Source organism: Siniperca chuatsi, linkage group LG2 (genome assembly GCF_020085105.1).
Source record: "Siniperca chuatsi isolate FFG_IHB_CAS linkage group LG2, ASM2008510v1, whole genome shotgun sequence".
Lineage (NCBI taxonomy): Eukaryota > Metazoa > Chordata > Actinopteri > Centrarchiformes > Sinipercidae > Siniperca > Siniperca chuatsi.
In genome coordinates, this window is record NC_058043.1 from 19,243,761 (window position 1) to 19,264,106 (window position 20,346).

At 39.5% G+C, this 20,346-nt stretch overlaps 1 protein-coding gene across 2 annotated transcripts; it reads right to left on the reverse strand.

The window, feature by feature from the left end:
• Nucleotides 1-1,175: 1,175 nt before the first annotated feature.
• Nucleotides 1,176-20,095, reverse strand: c1ql4b (complement component 1, q subcomponent-like 4b). Of its 2 annotated transcripts, none has more exons than XM_044177716.1 (3): nt 19,650-20,095; nt 17,708-18,381; nt 1,176-4,096 (listed from the first exon to the last, which is right to left on the reverse strand). In XM_044177716.1, the coding sequence occupies exons 2-3, from the start codon at nt 18,245-18,247 to the stop codon at nt 3,917-3,919; spliced, it is 720 nt and encodes a 239-aa protein (XP_044033651.1). In that variant the 5' UTR covers nt 18,248-18,381; nt 19,650-20,095; the 3' UTR covers nt 1,176-3,916. The 2 variants fall into 2 exon arrangements, with proteins under 2 accessions (XP_044033651.1, XP_044033643.1); XM_044177708.1 differs by having other exon boundaries at nt 17,708-19,088.
• Nucleotides 20,096-20,346: the final 251 nt, after the last annotated feature.

A 20,346-nucleotide genomic window follows, 5' to 3' on the forward strand; every position in this document is an offset into this window, starting at 1 on the left:
TTTATACCAGAAGTCGTTCGACACCGTCTGTTCTGCTTAATTTTTTTGTGTGCAATTGTTTTTTTACTGGCATTTATACTCCACATTCATATATGTATATGTTTACAAAATAACATTTATATCATAATATTTTAACCATGTACCTAAATTGATTGTATAATAAAGCATGATTTGTAGCTATCTGAACCACATCTTAAAAAATAAACAAAAGTAAGTTTAAATAAAAGCTGTAATGTTCCAGTTGGAAATTAATAAAGGAAATACAACAGGACGTTTTAACACTGGGAAAGTACAAGTCAGAATTGCATCTGGCCATGTAAAAACTGGAGGTTGTATATGTAATGCTTTAAGGTCTTATAATAAAAAAACAATAGATAACTAGACAAAATATGGGCCATAATAGCTCATTGCCCCATATTGCATAATTTAAAAAAAGAAGGTTATGCATGCAATGGGAAGAGGTCCAGATGAAAATTAAATTGGTTTGAAGTGTCTTTTGACCAAAATCTGAAAAGTTCTCTTGGTTATTTTTCATGCACTTTTGAGATGGTCCCTAACTTCAACTTGTCACTCACAAAACGGCAGCTTCAATACTGGATCATGAGGTAAAAACATTGAACATTACTGCAATAATTTGGATGCTCTTCAAATCTGTTCAGAGCGCATTATCTGTAATCTGAATACTGTATTCATATTCTTTTACATCCCTAAGAGGCATCATCTGTGGAGATGCGGCTCTCAGACATGATCAATAACTCAATGGTTGAACAAATCAAATGTTTGGGGAAAGACCAGGGCGTCAAATGTGAATCCATTTGGCAGGCTTTCATGGTTTTTAGGGTTTTAATTTACTATTTTACGATCTTATTTAATCTTAGTTCTCAATTTGACATAAAAACACAAAAAGCGACAAAAAATCTATCGTTTTTCCAGGATGGCCATGAAATGCTGGATTAAATGTTCAGTCTATCTTGACTATGTGTTAAAGATGTGGATATGTTTCCTATCTGTCAAACTAATCTCTCAACATGGCATGTATATCTCCTAGAGGATTGAGAAGGGACAACAGATGTAAACTCCTGCTGAGTTCCTGTCATATACAAGGAGAGAATAAAGAACAAAATGTAATGAAGAATAAAAGAAAGAAAGCACTGATTTAACTCTGACTCAGAAAATAACCCTGTATTTTTTTTTATTGTGTTTCATGGTCTTCAAGGGCAGAGAAAAATCTATGCTGATTTCATACATAACAAATACACACAACTCAGCTTGCAAAGTACAGTGACAATGAAGCCACACTGCTCGTGAACAAAGGTAACAGTGCCAGAAAACACACACAGTAGGTGTGCAGTCTGTGTACAATATAGTCAGGGTGGTTTTTCAATCACAGCACAAGAATGACATGTTGATCAGAAACGTTCACATCCAAATCTCTTCAGGGTACAGTCATGCTATCAGGCTTCAAAGCTGGATCTGTGTCACTTGTTGGGACAATAAAGTCTCTTCCACATATTTTAACAAGTGTGTTATCGGGCCAATATGAAGCTCTCTTCTTCCATGGCACTAAAACTATGTGCTCCACGGAGTATTATATTGAATCTGTCTAAGCATTATATCATGAAAAAAATAGAATTGTTAGATATAATAATTTGGTTACACAAACATATTTATAATTTTATGAATTACACAGTGACGTGCTTCTGTTGTGCGTTCCCACAGATGTTTCCCACTGTACAGAATGAACCTCGGTCTCCATTTTGGGGGCTTTTATTTACAGCAGTGAGTTACATCTAGTTACATACAAACTTTCACAGTCAATGTCCTCAGTTGGCATCTGCATTTCATATAAAGTGGGTAACAATATTTGCATGGACTACCAGTGTTTGAGAGGTTTTCATCAGAAATTCTCGTCAGATAGCTGTTTGTAGCTCACGGATCAGCTTGTTCATATAGCCTCAACATGGGAAACTGTATCATGCATGAAAAATAAAAATGAAAAAGATAGTGTAAGGCACAGAAAACCTATAGGTATGGCATATGGTAATAAAACATCAACAACAGTCACCTGCATTTCAAAAAAATCTTCAAAGGGTATATTCACAGTAAAATTGAAGGAATAGTTTGACACTTTATGAAATACGCTTTTTTTCTTTCTTGCAGAAAGTTAGATGAGAAGATTGATAGCACTCGTATATCTGTACGGTAAATATGAAGCTACAGCCAGCAGTCAGTTAGCTTAGCTTGGCACAAAGACTGAAAACAGGGGGAAACAGCTAGCCTGGTTCTGTCCACAATATGCCAGGAAAACCACAAATTTACACTTAGGTTTTTGTACGGATTAAACAAATGAGATATAACATGTTATTTAGTGAGCTTTATGTTCTGGTAGGTGGATTTTATTTGCTTTTGACAGAGCCAGGCTAGCTGTTCTCGCCTTTTTCCAATGCTGTGTTAGCATTATGCGTCTTCAAAAGTGCTTGTTGGACGGTCGAACAGCTTTGTAAACCCCTCCGCCAACACCTTTCTGACATCACATTATGGGGGGCTGTGTCCAACTATTTGTGTAACTTTCCAATCCGACATTGATACCCACAATCGCCCTGATTGGCCACCTGTGCTGGATTTGAACTTCTCTCTCTAGCTGTCTTTTTTCACTTGTTACACAACAATTTCTGTCACTTTTCATGTGAACAAGCGAGTGCAACACTGTGAAAGTCTTCCAGGAGAGACTGTCTGAAAATGTGTGCTGTTATCCCTGTTTTTAAATGATATTGTGTACTCGCCCTCTCTCTATGACAGCTGGCTTTTCACTGCACCTAACAGTGTGGCTGTTCTGAACTGAAATAAATACTTTTGATTTCCAGTGTGTTCGGACAACACTTCGTACGAACCGTTTCTTTTCTAGTATAACCCAGCCCTTATGCTACGCTAAGCTAACCGGCTGCTTGCCGTAGCGTTATAATGAACGAACAAATATGAGAGTGATATCAACCTTTTCATCTAACTCTCAGCAAGTAAGCAATAAGCGTATTTCCCAAAATGTCAGAACTATTTCAGTAAAGTCATACAGCAAACTAATGGATGCCAGAGTGCGACTGCACAGATGAGGATGAGGATGCCTCAGCTCATTAGCAGGACATGATGAGGCTCTGTCATAAGCTCTGTCTCAGGGAAAATCTCAAAGCTAAATCTCAGTATCGATGTACTGTGTGTGTTAAGGGGCTGTTACTGACAACTTGACACCCCCTCCCTTAACAGGACTCGGTGGCAGTGCAAGTCAAACTAACGTGATGCTTACGCCTCAACACAAACTGAAGGGTAAACACTCACATATGCTTGCACACAGACATACAACACACTGGATTATGTTCATGGTGTTGGCTGTATTATCAGCTGCGATCAATATATTCATGACTTTTCTCGTTTGGAAATCCATCTCACAGTGAAGGCGCACACTTCGATTTAAAGTCTACATTCAGAGATCATTTCAGTCGATTTCAGACCGGTGGCTGAAATGGTCATCTTGTCTCAGTGTAACAACTGATAGGAGAAGTTCAATTCATTTGTGCACGCCTGTGTGTTTGTGTACGTGTACAAGCGAATGAGTGCATGTGAAACAGATCATGTGTTTTAGCGATGCTTTCACATACTGTACATGGCACAGAATAATGATTACACAAGTGTGTTTATCAGAAGTGAATGTTAACCGGTAATATATACAATAGTATATTCATTTTTACACAGATTCTCTTCAAACTATTTGTTAACTGTGATCATGTTATTACATGTTTTGTGTACTGGACAGCATTGAAATGAGAAAATTACATTATGGAAACATGGTGTGTTAGATGCAGAAAGGAGAGGAAACTTTTTTTGCTTGATTACAGAGCGAGAGTATATAAATGTGAGTATACTGTCAGTCAGGGTAGATGAGGAAGCCAGAGAAGGTGCTGTATTTGTTGGTGTTTCCGCCGTGAACTTTGCCCCCATCCAGCTGCACACACACTTCGTCCCCCACATCCAGGTGCAGGATGACACTGTTGGAGGCGTAGTCGTAGTTCTGATCTGCATCTTGAGCGATTGCACTTGCCCTCACCTGAGATACAGACAAAGAAGGATGTTGAGGGGCTGAAAAGATGGAAAGAAACAAGGAAATACCACTGAAAAAGTAGATAATTGATGTCATGAGGTTATTTTACAGAGTTTTGTGGTCTGTGTTGATGCTGCTGATTGTCAGTATGTTTTGCTATATTTTTTCTTGGGCATTTTAAGCCTTTATTACAGACAGTGAAGCGATGAAGGAGAGAGAGATATTTTGTGCTGATATTAAATATGACTATTTTCATACCATATATGACAAGGACTTGATGCTTCTAGTCTTGATGGGGTGAAAGACTTTTTCAGCAGTGCAGAGCCTGATTGGAAAACTCTCCATTGTCATTATGTAATTGTTTTAGGCTTAGCAGCTTTTTGAAGAGCAATTTTGCATCCAGTTGGAACCTCTGCATATTTTACAAAAATATGAGACAGAGAAGGAGGTTGGTGACATGATTTTATCAAACAATGTACTTTAGGAAACATCCACAAACATGGCTGCAACTCAAACTGAACACCTGCCACTCTCATTGCAGATTACTGACATAAATATGGCACATTTGTGTTCCAGGCGTTGATAGTATGACCAGCATTTTATTAACTTCATTACTAAATGACACTGAACCATTTCACTCAACTCAACTAAAAAGAGGTGTTTTTGTTTAGAATGACTCTTTGAGGCAGGATAACACAGCCTATCTATTTAAATACTGTTGCAGCCAAAACTCCTGCTAATATCTACACTCTATAAGACATATTGATATTTTATGTAGATTCTACTACTACTTTACTTTGGCATTGTTTTAGAACTTCTATGTCAATAATGATCACTTAATTGAAAAAAAAACTACAATTAAATACATAAATACAATATATTTTTTTTAAAATTATTATTGCTTTCATTTATCTGTGATCATGGATGCTTCCAATATTTCATTAGAGGAAACTGATTTATTAGTCTCATCCATGTGTCTCTACAAGCCTTTGCTCCCAGAATCCTCTCTGCTCTTCGCTGGTCCTCTCTTGAAGTCCCAAAACACTAATCATCACCTGCAATGGAGGCGTGTTCACCATAGCCATCTAAATGTTAATTACCGGGTTGAGGAAACAGACACGGCAGAAATATGGATTTCTGTGTGTTCAACATGAAGAAAGCAAGTATTATGAAATCCCGTGATCTAATGCAACACATAAGTGGGAGAATCGCAAATATTACCAGAATGATAAATAAGTATATTTCTGATCAGTTCTTTCAAATCCAGTGTTTTATTATTAGACGCTCACGATTTTAATAGGTTTATCTATTTCATCTTATCACAGCATCCAACCCACAACCAGTCTTTTCACTTTATCTGGATGTAAGCTGTGCCATTTTATTTCCTGTTTCATTCTGTGATCTTGGTGTAATGTCATCAGTACAGATTCCTTCCTGTCCACTGGGTAGATAGATTAGATGTGCAGTGATCTTTGGCCTCAAACCTCCATCTGAGTGCTCAACCTTTCTTAGCCACCATCAATTTTTCCAGAGGATTGTTACGCTCACACCTGATCCACTTGCAGAGACGAGTCTGATAGGGATTGCAAGGATGGCATCAGGGAGGACAACAGTTCATTTGTGAAGCAATTACAGCAAACACAATGAACGTGCAGACATACACGTAATGATATATGAACATTTGTTTGTTGCAGCTAAACTACAACAATTGTTCATCAATACCATTAGCTACTAACAGTTTCTGGCAATTTTTGGTTATTATTTCACAGGTATTCAGCTTTGCAAAGCTGCATAAGTGGTCCGTGTTACACTCGCATATATATATGCATACAAGGGATAAAGACTGTTAGTTAAATCACAAGAAAAGTTGTGAACACAAGTCTGGCATATTTTCACCTTTTAAGGTGATATAGCAAACTTGTTAGCAAACAGTTGCCTATTTACACATCCAGCAGATACGTGTTCATGTTTGTGCCCACCTGACAAATGTAAGTCCAATATTCCCTCTCCTTTTAGCTCTGTTTTACTCTCCACCAACACCTAAGAAAAATATCCGGCTTTTTAGCTGCTAAACGCTCCACTATATTCACCAGCTTTTTCTCTGCCTGCTGCAGCTGAAAACAATGCTGATGAGAGTGGAGAGAGTGAACAAAAACAAAAAGTTGTATACTAAAACCAAAACAATAAGCTGAAAGATACTAAAATGCTTTGCTGATGAGGGGAACTGCAGCCGGGTGATGATTCTCTGTGGGTTCATCACTACTAGCGACCCCTTTCACATTACATAGAGTAATTTGATCAGTTATTATAAAATATTTATTATAGCAGCTTTAAATTTGAAGAAACTAAATAACATTTACAGTGAGTGAGTCAGCATCTCATGTTAAGCTGAATTCTGAGTAGCACTTTAAAACAGGTTTGACAACCTTTATACCTTTATATTTGAGTTTTCAGAAACTGCAGGAGTATCAATCAAGCAAACTGAGATATTTTTTTAAATGGTGTGAAAATATCCTAATATATTAAATGCTAAACATGGACAACATGCATAGGCAAGGACATGTAAACAACACCATAGCCCCAAAATGAACAAACAAAGCACCAAAGTCCAATTTTGCAGACAGGATGGACGGATGGGTCAAACAAACAAAGGACTTTCACCCAGCAGACCTTTGTTTGTGCCCCATGTGAAACGCAAAGTCTTCTGACTTATTTTAACTCACGTTACACATTATGTAAGTTACGTAATGTATTTAACGCGATCCTTTTCCTAAACCTCACCAAGTTATTTTGGTGCCTAAACCTAACCAAACTGAACCTCGCTGGTGACGTCATGACCGTTCAAGGTGATGCATGGTATTTGGACACATCTGCTCTCCACAGAAGTTAATGGGAAGGATTGGTGTATCACCTGCATGCAAAATTGGACTTCGGTGTATTGACTGCACGCAATTTGAAAGTATCTGGTGTGAAGACCACAGAACATGGAGCCTGACACAATTTTAAAAATCAATATGGTCTGATAAGTCATTCTTCACTCTTTAATCTACATCTGGACAGGTTTATGTGAGGAGAAACCCAGAGGATGTCATCCTCTCTGATTAAACATGTTCCTGGCTTTGTAATGTTATGACCAGCCATGTAAGAGGAAGTTGTTACATCTGACGATTACTTACACGTTTACATAACAGTTAACACAAATATAATACCACTGAACACAGATCTAATGTGTTTTTAATGTTGCTATTAAGGAGAGGTTTCATTATGACCTGGATGAGGTCAAACACCTGCGGTAGCCCACACAGTTGCTAAATATAATGTCATGTTCTTTCCTTCCTCAAAGAATTGGCTTTTCTTCTGGAGAAGAACAATCCAATGTCCCACTTGGCACAGGTCAGGATTCAACCAACAACATTTCAAGGTGGGTAAAGAGCTGTTTTGATGGTGAATAGGGCAGCCTTATTCATTATGTAGGTCTTTCTGTTATTTTGTCCAAGTCCAAGTAAGTTGTTTTTGTACCTAGTAAGCGAATCTGCTTATAATAAATTGCACTATCATTGGGTAAGTAACCAACTATTCAAGCAGACCATCCATTTAATAGTGGGAAATAAAGTACACAAGTGCATACATATTAATGAATGTAAATATAATACCCTCACTCCATCCTTGTCTCCGGCTCTGGGTCTGGGTCTGACTAAGGATGTGGTCCATCATCTCCACCAGTCATCAAGCTTCCCTGACTCTCTTGTGATCGCTAAGACAAATCAAATAAGGCTAAACTACCCATTTCTCCTCATCCTCCATCCAATAATGGGTTTTCTTTTTCACCCATTTCATCAATTCAACTCAATATATTTCTCCATGCAAGAATTTCTTCCATGTAGAGAAGGTGAACATTTTTATTCCCCTCCTTAAGACAGAAATGAATCGATACATTTCCTTTGTTTTAATTCAACTCACATCACTCCATTAATTGTTGTCTCTCCCTCCACACCTCACGCCCCTTCCATCATCCCTCTCCCATTCGTTACCCCATCACTATCTCTTCATTCTGGACCCATCTATCCATCTTTTTGTGTTCTTACATTCCAATGAGATGCAGGTCACGCACACATTTTCTCTCCCCCGCCATGGTGGTGTTGGCGGGAGCAGCAACTAAGTGTGTCCCTGTCCAGTCTAAATCGGATTGATTAACGGTGTGCTGTTGTGGCAGGTCTCCTGAGGACCCCACCACACACACACAACCCCTCTGCCCCCCCTCGCAGCATCCCTCACCCCTCCCTACCTCCAGTTGCGTCAGGGCAGGCTATACACGGCTGCAGGCTACGGTAATTGGTAGTCGGACAGCCATGGCAGCTCCCCGCCTAATAGGTCCAACTCCTCAATAACTCTATACAATCACAATAAATGGGGGCACAGGATAGGCTACAGTGGTCAAATGGGCCCATGAAATACTAGCAGGAGGTCAGGATGAGATCCCACACACACACACACGCTCTCCATCCTGCTCTCGATAAGAGCAGCTCTTTTTCCCTTTTTGTTTTTTATGAATCTCAAGTGAACACCTGAGAAAAACCACGCAGCATATGAGACATTTTGTTATTTTATACTGTTAGACTGCTTTGCTCTAAAGGGACTGAACAGCTTCCCTGAGGAGACCTGATAGGTTTTAGGAAATATATAACAGTAAAGAGATTCTGACATCTTGTGCATCCAACATCTGTCTACATGGTTGAACGGCAGGATTCCCCTGATAGTATTTTCAGCTGAGTTAGAGGCTGACAGGCTGCTGTAACTTGCTACGGATACAGTATAAGATTACAATTAAAACTGGTTTAGTTCTCTACATGTGCATGGACAACTTATTACAATCCCTCCTATTAAAACGTGATTAACTGCATGCAGCATTTTTAAAAAAGGCTTCTGCATACCTGTATCAGCTACATTTAAGGGTCATAACAAAAGCTGCAGCAGTGATATTCACACCACCTCATTGAATTGGCCTTTTAAAAATGAACATTAGCTAATTATATTTGCCAGTCAAAAGGACATAATGTTATTTATGGCTTTTTATGGTTGACTTCCTTATGAGACACGTAGGTTTACTTACTTAGCCTCGACTCAGACAGTGGAGATGCTGACATTTAATGTTTTATGTTAATGATTAATTCATGGTTGCATTCTCCTCCTGTATATACAGTAACCCAGTGGACAAGTTAGCTATTTTATATACATATGCATATATTTTGTGTGGCATTTAGAATATTATCACAGTCATCCTCAATATTATTGCCACAGTGGAATATGAGTTTATCATGAATTAATAGTCATCTTAGATGTATTCAGAAAAACAAACATGAACAGAGAAAGATCTCTAGGTTAAACCATTTGTTTATATTTAATATTTTTAACTGTCTTGACTTCAGATGAAACATTTAAATATGTGTGCAGAGTATATTGTCTGAGTGTTGTAAAATGGATGATCAGTGGAAGAAAGTCAGTTTACTCAAGTACTGTGCTTAAGTAAAATTTTGAGGTACATACTGTGCTTGAGTATTTTGATTTTAGGCTACTTTATGCTATACTTTATACTCCACTACATGTCAAAGGGAAATATTGTACTTTTTACTCCACTACATTTATCTGACAGCTTTTTCAAATTAAGATTAAGAAGTAAATTTAACTATTATCTTAATTTATACATACCCACTTTTTAAGTTTACTCAAAATATAACTGCATTTACTCAATTTTCTAAGTTCATACTTGTTCTTTCTAAGTGTGCTGATAACACATCTGTGCTTTTACTTAAGTATAATTTAGAGTGAAGGACGTTTACTTGTAACTGATCATTCTTTTTGTTGTATTGGTACTTTTCCTTCATTTAAGGATCTGAATACTTCCTCCACTACTGTGGAATATATTATAATTTCTTGGAGCTGGTGACATTGCAGAGCTTTGTGACACTGAAACCAGCACAGATGAATTTGGAGGTTCAGCTGTCAGTAACAATCACAGTGAAACCTTGTTTCCTTAAAGTGGGCAGGAGGCGCTGGGGCTTTGGGAGTGAAAACAAGAGGGTAAGGCAAATCAGGATTATTGTCAACAGAGATTGATAGCGACAGGGGAGTGAATTTCTGTCTGTTGGCCCAACGCTGTTCTGACTTGATCTGCTGCTGTTGGGGAGAAGAGAGACCCGTGGGACAACAGAGAAGATTACACTGCCTCCACGTTATATTAGAGGGGCAACATTAAATGGGGAGAGAGAGACAGAGGATGGTGGGAGAGGGAGAGCGAGAGAGAGAGGAAATTGACAGCATAGAAATAATTCACTGACAGTGCTAAATGCTCAATAAAATCTACATTTTCAGCTGTGTGCCACTGATTTGTGTGACATATTTAAGCGCTGACATACTTCAATTCAAATTTATTTAGCCAAAGATCTTCATCATTTTTATGTATATCGACCCAATATCAAAGTGTGTGTTCAGACAAAAATGATGGCAGGAGGGCGTGGGGTTAGGAGAAAAGAAGGCTACGTTGTGAAAAAGAGGGTGAGAAAGCAGAAATTTTGATTAGGACACACAGACGGGTGAGCAGCTGCATCCACTTTTAACAGTCTAAGCACAGGATTTGGGTAAAGGAAGCCAAAGTTGAGAGCGGCTTTGAGTGATGGGGAGGGAGCCTGTTGGATAACAAACTGATCAAGCATGCCTGCAACAGAGGCAGGAGGGGCTGGGGGTATAAATGAGGTTGGGAAGGTGGGCTGCCTGTGTAGTGTGTTTTTATTCAGTTTTGTTTTGTTTCGCAGTGGTGCCTTGATCCTCTGGTAATAAAACTGACAGGATTCATTCACTGTGATGTACAGACCTCTCAGAGCGGAGCGAGGCGATTGAGACGGGGTCTCTTAAACTTACCTGAGGGACCTCTAAGGGTGAACAGGGAGAGAGAAGAAGGGCAATTGAAATGGTACTTTTTGTAAAAGCTGCTGTGTTCTCTCTGCCTCCACCCATGTGTACCAGCCTGAGGTATCCTGTTTCTATTATGCAGGTCGACATGTAACCCTTTTCCTGCTCTTCAGACTCACACACTAATTGGCAGACTAAAATGTTAATATTTTGCCATGACACTCAAGACCCAAGGTGTCAAGATGTTGATTAGAAAGTCTCTAATTGGCTCTAGACTGAAACCTTTGAGGGTAGAGGAGATGCCCTAATTGGATATAAATGGGTTCTGTGGACAGTCTACCTGAAGAGCATCAGCTAGAGCAAAGCCTCAGCTCTGACGTTAAATTATACTATTCCTTTAAGACATATTGTTTACTGTCTCATATTAACTCTGTGTGTGTTTTACAAACGTATGTGCACACCTGTACTCACATATAGAGTGAAGACACACAGCATGCAGGGACACAAACAGCAATATTCATTCCTCATATAAAACCTGGTGTTAACATCCCTCTAATTCTAATATACCTACTCTTTTATAAATTCTTATAAGCCAATGTACATTTTACCATCATTCGTGCTAGCTCTGCCACTATCAAACACTGTGAAACACTGCTGTTTATGAGAGAGACAAAATCCTGCTTCCTTGATAAGGAGAAATAATGATATAATGGGGAGGTAAAAGCAAAGCACAACAAAGGCATAACAAAACACAGTAACAACCAGCTGAGTCGTAGCATATAATGGCCTCAGCCATTATAACAGAAACATACAGTCAAATAATGGCTGTGTGCATGAACATGCGCATAAATGTGTGTGTTCTCAGAGAAAAAGACAAGAAGAGAAAACAAGGGCAAGCTGCATTCTTTCTGTTGCTCTACAAAAAATGCTGTCTGAAAGGGTGGACTTTTATCCTTTATCACAAAATGTTCCCTATTATAATGTTAGGCCATTGTGTCTGACACTAAAGCAATGCACCACACAGAAAATGAGTCTTGATTAAGAATTATTCTACCAACACACACAACTGCTGGGGGGAAAACACGGCTCCCAAGTGCCAAAATAAGAGAAATTTGAAACTGTCTAATGAAGTACCGCATGAGGCCTATATTGACACCTTGTCTGACATACTGCAATTAACAGCTTCCACTTCTCACGGTAGCTACATCACATCTACCTACTGGAGGCGAGCTGTTTCTTTCTTCTAACTGAGTCTAAACCTCATCACCACAACTTTTAAGTGGTAATTATCTAATAAGGTCATAGATCTTATTACTTATTACTTATTAGTTTTTCATGTGCATGCATAAATCTTGGGTTTTACTTAAAGGTACATAAAAAAATAGTTATATGTGGCGTGTTTATGGGGATCACAATGAAAATTATAGCAATTAATTAGAGTCATCCTAAAAGATGCCACTTGTCTGCTTGATCCAAACCCTTATTCATAACCTCACACCTTTAATAAGACATTAACCCCTTCACTATAATAAAAACCAACATGGGCACTTTTATCAGAACTTCCAACCTTTACACCTTACATTGTAAAACCTGAGCGACAAGTCAGAGCATTTTGTTGGGCTTTAATAAGGCACAGGTTTTTCCATCAGTCTCAAGCTCCAGTAGGTCAGATCCAACCTACTGCCGCTGCCACATAATGAGGTTACCATGTGTCAACAGCAGATGAGCTGCTGAAACGCTACCACCACAGTGATGTCATCAAAACTATAGTTGTGAGTGTGTGTGTGGGCACAGACCCACCAACTGACCAACCCATATTGGGGTACCAGCTATAAATATTCATACTCCCACTCCATGCTCATCACTGTAAAGGGCAAAGTACATATTGGTGGTGAATTATATATCCATTGAAAAGGTCATCTACCTCAACACCAATCTTTTGATGAGTTATGGGACACAAGGAGTGAAGAGGATCCCTCGCATTGAGCCAGCTCTTCAAACTTGGTGTAAACTTGCACATGAGCTACACATTTCATTTGCCAACAGTTAAGACCATCAGCTGGCAATATGAGTCTTATTTGTTTCATATATTTCAGTCATCTGTGTGGTTACATAGCTTCATCCCCTCTCCTCAACACCTACTTTCACCAGAGGACAGAGGATGCTCTCATGTTGCCTTTTCTCTTATCCTCCTCTGTCCATTCTCCTGTGAATATCCATCCATCTCTCTCTCTCTGTCAGCCCACTTGTCTGTGTCCTGCCTGTCTCTGCAGTGATCCCTCCTCAGGATGTGTCTTATTCTCGGCTCCCTTTTGACAAGACATTGATCAACACCATGCATATCAGTCTGACAATTGTTGTAAACACACACACACACACACACACACACACACACACACACACACACATCCACCCATGCTGCCAAACACACTATAGTCAGGCATAACAGACTTTAAAGGAATAGTTCGACATTTTGGGAAATATGCGTATTCGCTTTCAATGCCGCTCTCACGCCCCAGCACCTTGTTAGCTTAGCATATTAAAAAAAAGCCTACCAATTGTCATCTTTACACTTTGGTTTTTGTAAGAATTAAACAAACAAGATATAACATGTTAATGAGCAGTGTTGGGCAGTAACACAAAAAGCGTGTTACAGTCATGGAATAACATTTTTTCAGTAACAAATAGTGTAAGTAGAAATTCAGTAATTATATTAGAGTTGCTTAACCCAGTAACTAACTTAGGCATTTTGGGGGCTCTGCTCTGTCTGAACAGTGAACAAGACAGTTTGTCTCTTTGCACTGTGGGGAGACTGCGGCAGAACGTGTTAGCTTGGTGCAGGAGGCGGTTAGCCAACACCAAAAAACGGGCGCGAAATGTGCCTATGCTAAGCTATGCTTACCGGCTCCTGCTACATATTTCATTGTACACACATAAGAGTGGTATCAATCTTCTCATCTAACTTTTGGCAAAAAAGTGTATTTTCCAAAATGTCAAACTATTCCTTCAGTGCATGTTCTCACTCATTATCTAATTCTCACAGTGGGAGATTGTCGTCTCATAATGGAATATCAAACCTGCATGAACAAAATACCTATTCAGAAAGATTGCTGCAGTAATAATAATAAAGTAATGCGCTACTGAATGTCTTTACGAGTCCCTAAATTGACAAACTTTTAGAGTGTTATCCTCAAGGTTTTTCTCAATGACCTAGCTGGTTCACTCTGCTGCAAGAGCACTTGTCTGTTAAAAGAAAAAAAACAGCGGGATGCAATGAAACTGTGAGGGTAAGATCAGCACTGAATTGGGTTAAATAATTTAGTTGATGGAAAAGATAATTAATGGGAAAGGAGTCAATAGCCAATGTGGATGATAAAAGTGTGTGTGTGTGTGTAAAGGAGGGGCACAGGTGGAGGGGAGAAGATCTCATCTAAAGGCTATGAAAGATTTAACAGCAGGAGAAGACAGGAATGACAATGTCTGTGAAGGCGCGCAACAAACCAAGTCCCCCAATTACAGTATATCTGGCATTTAACTGTCTGTCCTCTTTACTCTCTACTTTGTGCACATCCTGTCAAATCAATGAAATAGGGAATAACTATTTTTATGGACTTGATCAGTCACAAGATCTAATGGTGTGTGTATTTGGGAAGTCTATAAAACCAAACCAGTATGAAATTAATTTAATTTAACCATAGTTAGCTCATATGGTAGTTTGCAGAATATCTCAAAACTATTCCAGTTAAATTTGTTGTAAGTGAGACCATGAGTTAAGGAACAAGCTATTAGTTTTTGGTGCAGATACAGGAACTTAAAAAGAAATTTATAACATTGAATTGTGAACAGTTTTCTCATGAACTATTGCACTCATTTCAATTTAAAAATCTGGCACATCGTATGTAATTTGATGCAAATCCAGATGCAGATTAAATATTTTTATCAATAATTTGGTGGATTGTGCAGCCTTGGTAGAGGTGTGCTTTAATTTTTCAGGCCAACATGCCAAATATTCTCTGTTTCCAGCTTCTCAAATATAAGGATTTGCTATTTTGCTCTAAATTGTATCGTTGTGAATTTAACATCTTTGGGGTTTGGACTGTTGGTCAGGCAAAACAAGCAATTAGAAGATGTCACCTTAGGCTGTGGGAGATTGTGATGGCCATTTTTCTTTTTTTAAATATCTGACAGACTCAAAGATTAATCAAAAAGGAAAATAACTGTTAGCAGCGATAAATGCATCATCTCCATCTGGATCCAAATTTTCACAAAATACCCACTGTGATAGACAATCATGAGACACATGTGCCAGTTATGGTTCATACAAGTAGGCAAAATGTAATAAATAAATAAATAAAAACATGCCCCTGCAATCTTACAATATTAATAAATGTTCCTGGGTTTGACACCAAAAGTTAACAGGTTATTTCTTGGCCCATGCCCTCATTTTGACCAAATTTCACTGAAATCTGTTAATAAGTTTTTTTTAAATATATCCTGCTAACTAACAAACAAATGGAACCAGAGGTGCATGGGTGGTGCAGGGGTAAAGCTCCAGTGATGTTGTTGCTGGTGACGTCACAGGTAGCGAATTGCGACAAATGGTGGGAAAGTCAACAAGACCAGCTGCATGTCATTGTTGCTGCACTAGCGGCTCCGGGGTGTAGCATGAATCTCCCTGTAAAGTTCATCACAGGCAGGCAACACCATGTGTCCGGCTGCAGCTTTCCATACAGCAACAACAGAGATGGCAGGAGCAAGTGATAAGGACTGCAGGAAAATAGGCATCAAAAAATTGAAGAAAACCTAAAAAGATTCCACACAAAAAAGGGACCAGGGCTTTCTGGTAGCCTGATAGTTGAAGACTTATACCACCTAACCGCAATGTCCAGTGTTCGATTCAAGCTGCAGTCTTTTGTTGCATGTCATAGGTTTCCTGTCTATCTCTACTCTGTCAACTATCAAATAAAATCAAAAATGCCAATGCATGTTCTCGTAATGAGGCATTTTTTGCATAGGATTAGTGGAGAAGGTTTCAGTGGAAACTATTGAGCTGTACCCTGTTGAATTCTTATTGGCCCACTTACTGTATTTTAAGTCTTTTAAGATGTAGATTCAGTAAAGTATATCAGTGAACAGCAGCCCAGCAGGTTGATGGTCTGCTCAGTAGCATATTGCTGTCAGTTCATGTACCGTGTAAATTATGTGTAGAGAAACCACTGTTGTACCATAAAACACTCGTAACAATGCAAATGAATGTTTTTTCTGCTTCTCTTGTAATCCCCAGGACGTCATTCCTCTGTTCTGCAGCACACATGTCAGAATCAGGGCTCCTCAACAGAGTGAGGGCTTAGTACTTCAAGCTTGTCACGGATCTCCAGATGGAAGCATTCAAGGCTTTTTCCAGGCATTTTCACTTGTTTATTTATTAAAGTTAAAGCCAGAGTTCCTCAGAGGACAGTAGCCAGCTGTTGCGTTTTGGCTTTGTTCCACCGAGACACGGAGGATTGTTATCCTCCTGATCGCTTGGCTGTCACTCTCTCGCTCTCGCTCTCTCCCTTTGTTTGCATTTTTGCAAGTTGTACAATTAATTAGAGTTTTAATCTCACTTCTGTTTCTACTTTTATCCTGCCTTCATTTCTTCCTCTGTGTCCTCCAAAGTAAATCAATAACTTTTTGAACACATTTGAACATTTTCTGATTAAAATGTATTATTAAACAGAGGATTGATAGTTCCTCTCCTCTTTTGTGGAACCTTTGCTTTAGACTTTTCTTTGTCAAAAACTTCATCATGATGCTCTCAATGCTCTATTGTTAAGAAACAAAAGACATACACAATACCAGAAACACCTGTGCAATACAATGCAGTATCCCTGCAATAATGCTTTTAATTATTACTATTTAATTTTTGTTGACCCTTTGTCAGAGAGGTGTTACTTATGAATTTAGGATGTCCATTAATTTTGTCTTACCAGCATCACTCATTCCAGCAAATGCCCAAAAGCGACATACGTTTATGTTCAAGTGACAAAGCCCTCTAGTGTCTGTAGGAGTTATCTTGTCTGACGGGAGAAAAGGGGGGAGTTGTGTGACGATGTTTTAGAGACACAAAGTCTGCAGAGGGAGGAGGTCGAGGTGGATGGATGGGTCAACACAGGACTTTGACATGGGAGACTGCTGTTTGCTTCGCGTTACCTATCGACAACGTAAAGTTGGTTTCTAACCATGACGTTAACTTGGTTACATGACCTTGTAACCATGACAACGAACAGTTTTTTTTAACCCAAATTAGGATCCTTCTCCAGTCATTTGTGTGCCTAAACCTAACCAAATCTTATTTATTGTGGTGTCAGATTAAAAAATTATTTTATTTTTTCAATTTTTGTGTCTATTAAGCATTTTGGATTTTCAGTTTAGAAAACATTTTTATGTCATTCTGGAGGGCAGTTACAAACTGTTATTTTTGTCGTTTAATTTGACTTGTTAATTTATTTTTCACTTGTTTGCATTATAAGAGTGTTCCTGTTATCGTGTCCACTGCTGTTGGTGGCAAAGAGTGATACCGAATCAAATTCTGTACATGACTGTACAAAAGATTTTCACCACACTGGTTAGTATTTGCAGACTGAAAATTTGATTCAAAAGGCAGAACTTTCAGATCACAATATCAGAGGGATATTCACACCCACCTAACACCTCCACAGACACACTCACCTGTCCGTTCTTCTTCAGGTCAGCCCACATGCTTGTCCCATCACCTCCTCTCATCAGGACATGGTAGGTAAAGTAGTAGATGCCAGGTAGAGGGCAGGTGAACTTGCCGGTACTCGGCTCGTAGTAGTTCCCTACGTTGGTCACCACGTCATCAAACTTCAGTATTTCACTCCCTTCATGTTGCTTCCGGAGGCCTGCGTAGAAGGCAATTTTGGGACTGTAGAAGGATGGGCCATATCCACCGGGGCCTGGACCCGGTGGACCAGGTGGACCGGGCTTGCCGGGCTCTCCGGGGGGCCCTTTAGGACCTGGAGGACCAGGAAGTCCAGGGGTCCCTCTGAACCCCTGTTTGCCCCTGCGGTTTGGGAAGTCTGGGGGCTGAGGGGAGACGGCTGTCAGCTCTCCCTGTGGGGGGGTGAAAGTGTCACACACCATCTTGCAGCTCCCAAGCATCTCGTAATGTGTGCCCCCTCCTCCGGATCCTCCCCCCTTGGTGGTGTGGACCAATAGGGGAATGGCCACCAGCAGGACCAGGACCATGGCCACGCCGACTCCAGCCCCGATGACACGTTTCTTGCGACTGAGCCGGGAGGCGGCCAGTGTGAGGAAGTCCTCCTCCCCCTTAGCTGGAATGGTTGTGCCGGCCAGGCTGAACTCTAGGTAGAAAGTAACTACTGGATCGAGAAGGTGGAGGAGGAAAATATGTTATTTTGTGGGGTAGAGAAAAGAAATAGGGGGGCTTCTAGGAGCGGGACCGACAAGTCTCAGATAGAAAAAAAACAGAAGTTTGGGGGAGAATGACAAATAGGTTTTTCCATTTCTTGGTGTTTAGTACATTTGTTTTGTATCCTTTTATTTTTTAGTTTCCTCGTCAACCTATTTAACCATTTATTTTATACGTCTTTGTCAAAAATTTGTATCACCATTGAGATGTTGGATTTTGGGCAACTGCTTTTTTTTTTTTATCCAGCTCTATGGTTGTGGAGGCTCCAGTGAAAAGCGTTCAGTTGCTCAGGCAGAGAGCTGTCAGGTGGGGTCTACAGTATTCCCACTGGAGTTCATCTCACCCACCACATACGAGGAAGGGCGCTTTACTTGTCTGTCCAGGAAAGAGAATAGAAGAATGAGAGAACTGCTAAATCTCTGCTCTTTTCTTCCTTCCTTCCTGCTTGTGTTTTTGTTGATGGGCTCACACCTCTCTCGATATATATGTTGTTTAGGAGCCTGGATTCAAAGTGCAGATTTGTTACAGGTCATAAGAAGGCTAATTCTGAGGAAAGGGCGGGCCAAATTGCATTGAATGTGGAAACTCTTGTTTTAAAGGCAGCTTGGATGAACATTTTATCACAGCATCACAGCAAATCACTGAATCTCTTGCAATCTAAAAGGAAAAGAAGACACACACACACACACACACACATATAATTAAATAAGCAGTCATGGACTAACAAAACCAAATCATTTTGCTATAACACATATTACCTTTTAGCTTAAAATGTAGAAGAGATTTATCAAATAAAGCATTTCATTTTCCAATTAATAAATATCTAAATTTGTATTCAGCAATTTAAAATAATGAAAACCTGTGATAGGCTACAGATAGATTATTCTGCCTTACTACAGCCTATGTAAACATCTTTACATAAAAGTGAAGACATGGGAAACCTCAGTAATTTATTAACCAAACGAACTGGGTTCACAGCTACATGTTGATATTATTACAGGCCTACATTCATTATCGTCTACAAACTCGGCCAGTTTCTTTAAACAGCAAAAATACTCTCATTCTAATACTAACAGGCTACTAATTCCCTTTTAATTAAAATGGTCACTTAAATGTTAAATACTCATTTCATCAGAGCAAGAGGAAATAATGATTTCACGAGCAAACTTTTGAGAAACTCCGCAGAAAAATAAATTAAATAAAAACAGATCATCTTACCTGTTTTTTTCTTTTCTTGCTTTTGCTTCTCAGTGTTCTTTCATGCTGCGGGTTCAGATGGAAACGACGCAGGAAAACTGATCCAGGACCAGAGTGAAATCCTTCACAAGACTGAGACTAAGCGTTTTCACTGTCGCATGCGGTGCAAACTCAAATTCACACTAATATTTAAACTTGCAGCATCTCATCCAGGACTCCTGCATGGTGGCCGGACCGCACCGTCCAAAATGCTCAAGGCAGCGCTCACAGGCGGTCCGAGCAGACACGGAGGGAATAAAAAAAAGAAATAGTAATGTAATTCAAAGTCGCGTTGCGCCCCTTAAAATAAAATTACATATTCTGACGAGTTACTTTTACAGACTTTCGCCATGCAGAAATCCCGCTGCAGCGACTTTATTTGCAGAGCAACAGTTCACTCACTTGTTGTATTTTCCGTCCTGCTTCTTTCTCCTCAGCATCTGCCTACTACTGCTCCCCCGCCCTCCCTCCGTAACACACACACACACACACACACACACACACACACACACACACACACTGAGATTCACCGTTCTATCCTGCATGTGACCTTTTCACAAATCAAATGAATACATCTGTTTAATAGTTTAATCAAAGGTTGTCCTTTCGAGTTCAAATATTGAAGATTTACTTGCACCACAATTAGACATACAACCAAAAAAATGATATGATAATATTT

Excerpts from the sequence above, each read along its gene's own strand:
- c1ql4b (XM_044177716.1), bottom strand. The coding sequence starts at position 18,247 with ATGGTCCTGGTCCTGCTGGTGGCCATTCCCCTATTGGTCCACACCACC. Across the intron at positions 4,097-17,707 it reads ACCTGAAGAAGAACGGACAG|GTGAGGGCAAGTGCAATCGC; the intron begins GTGAGTGTGTCT and ends TCTGTATCTCAG.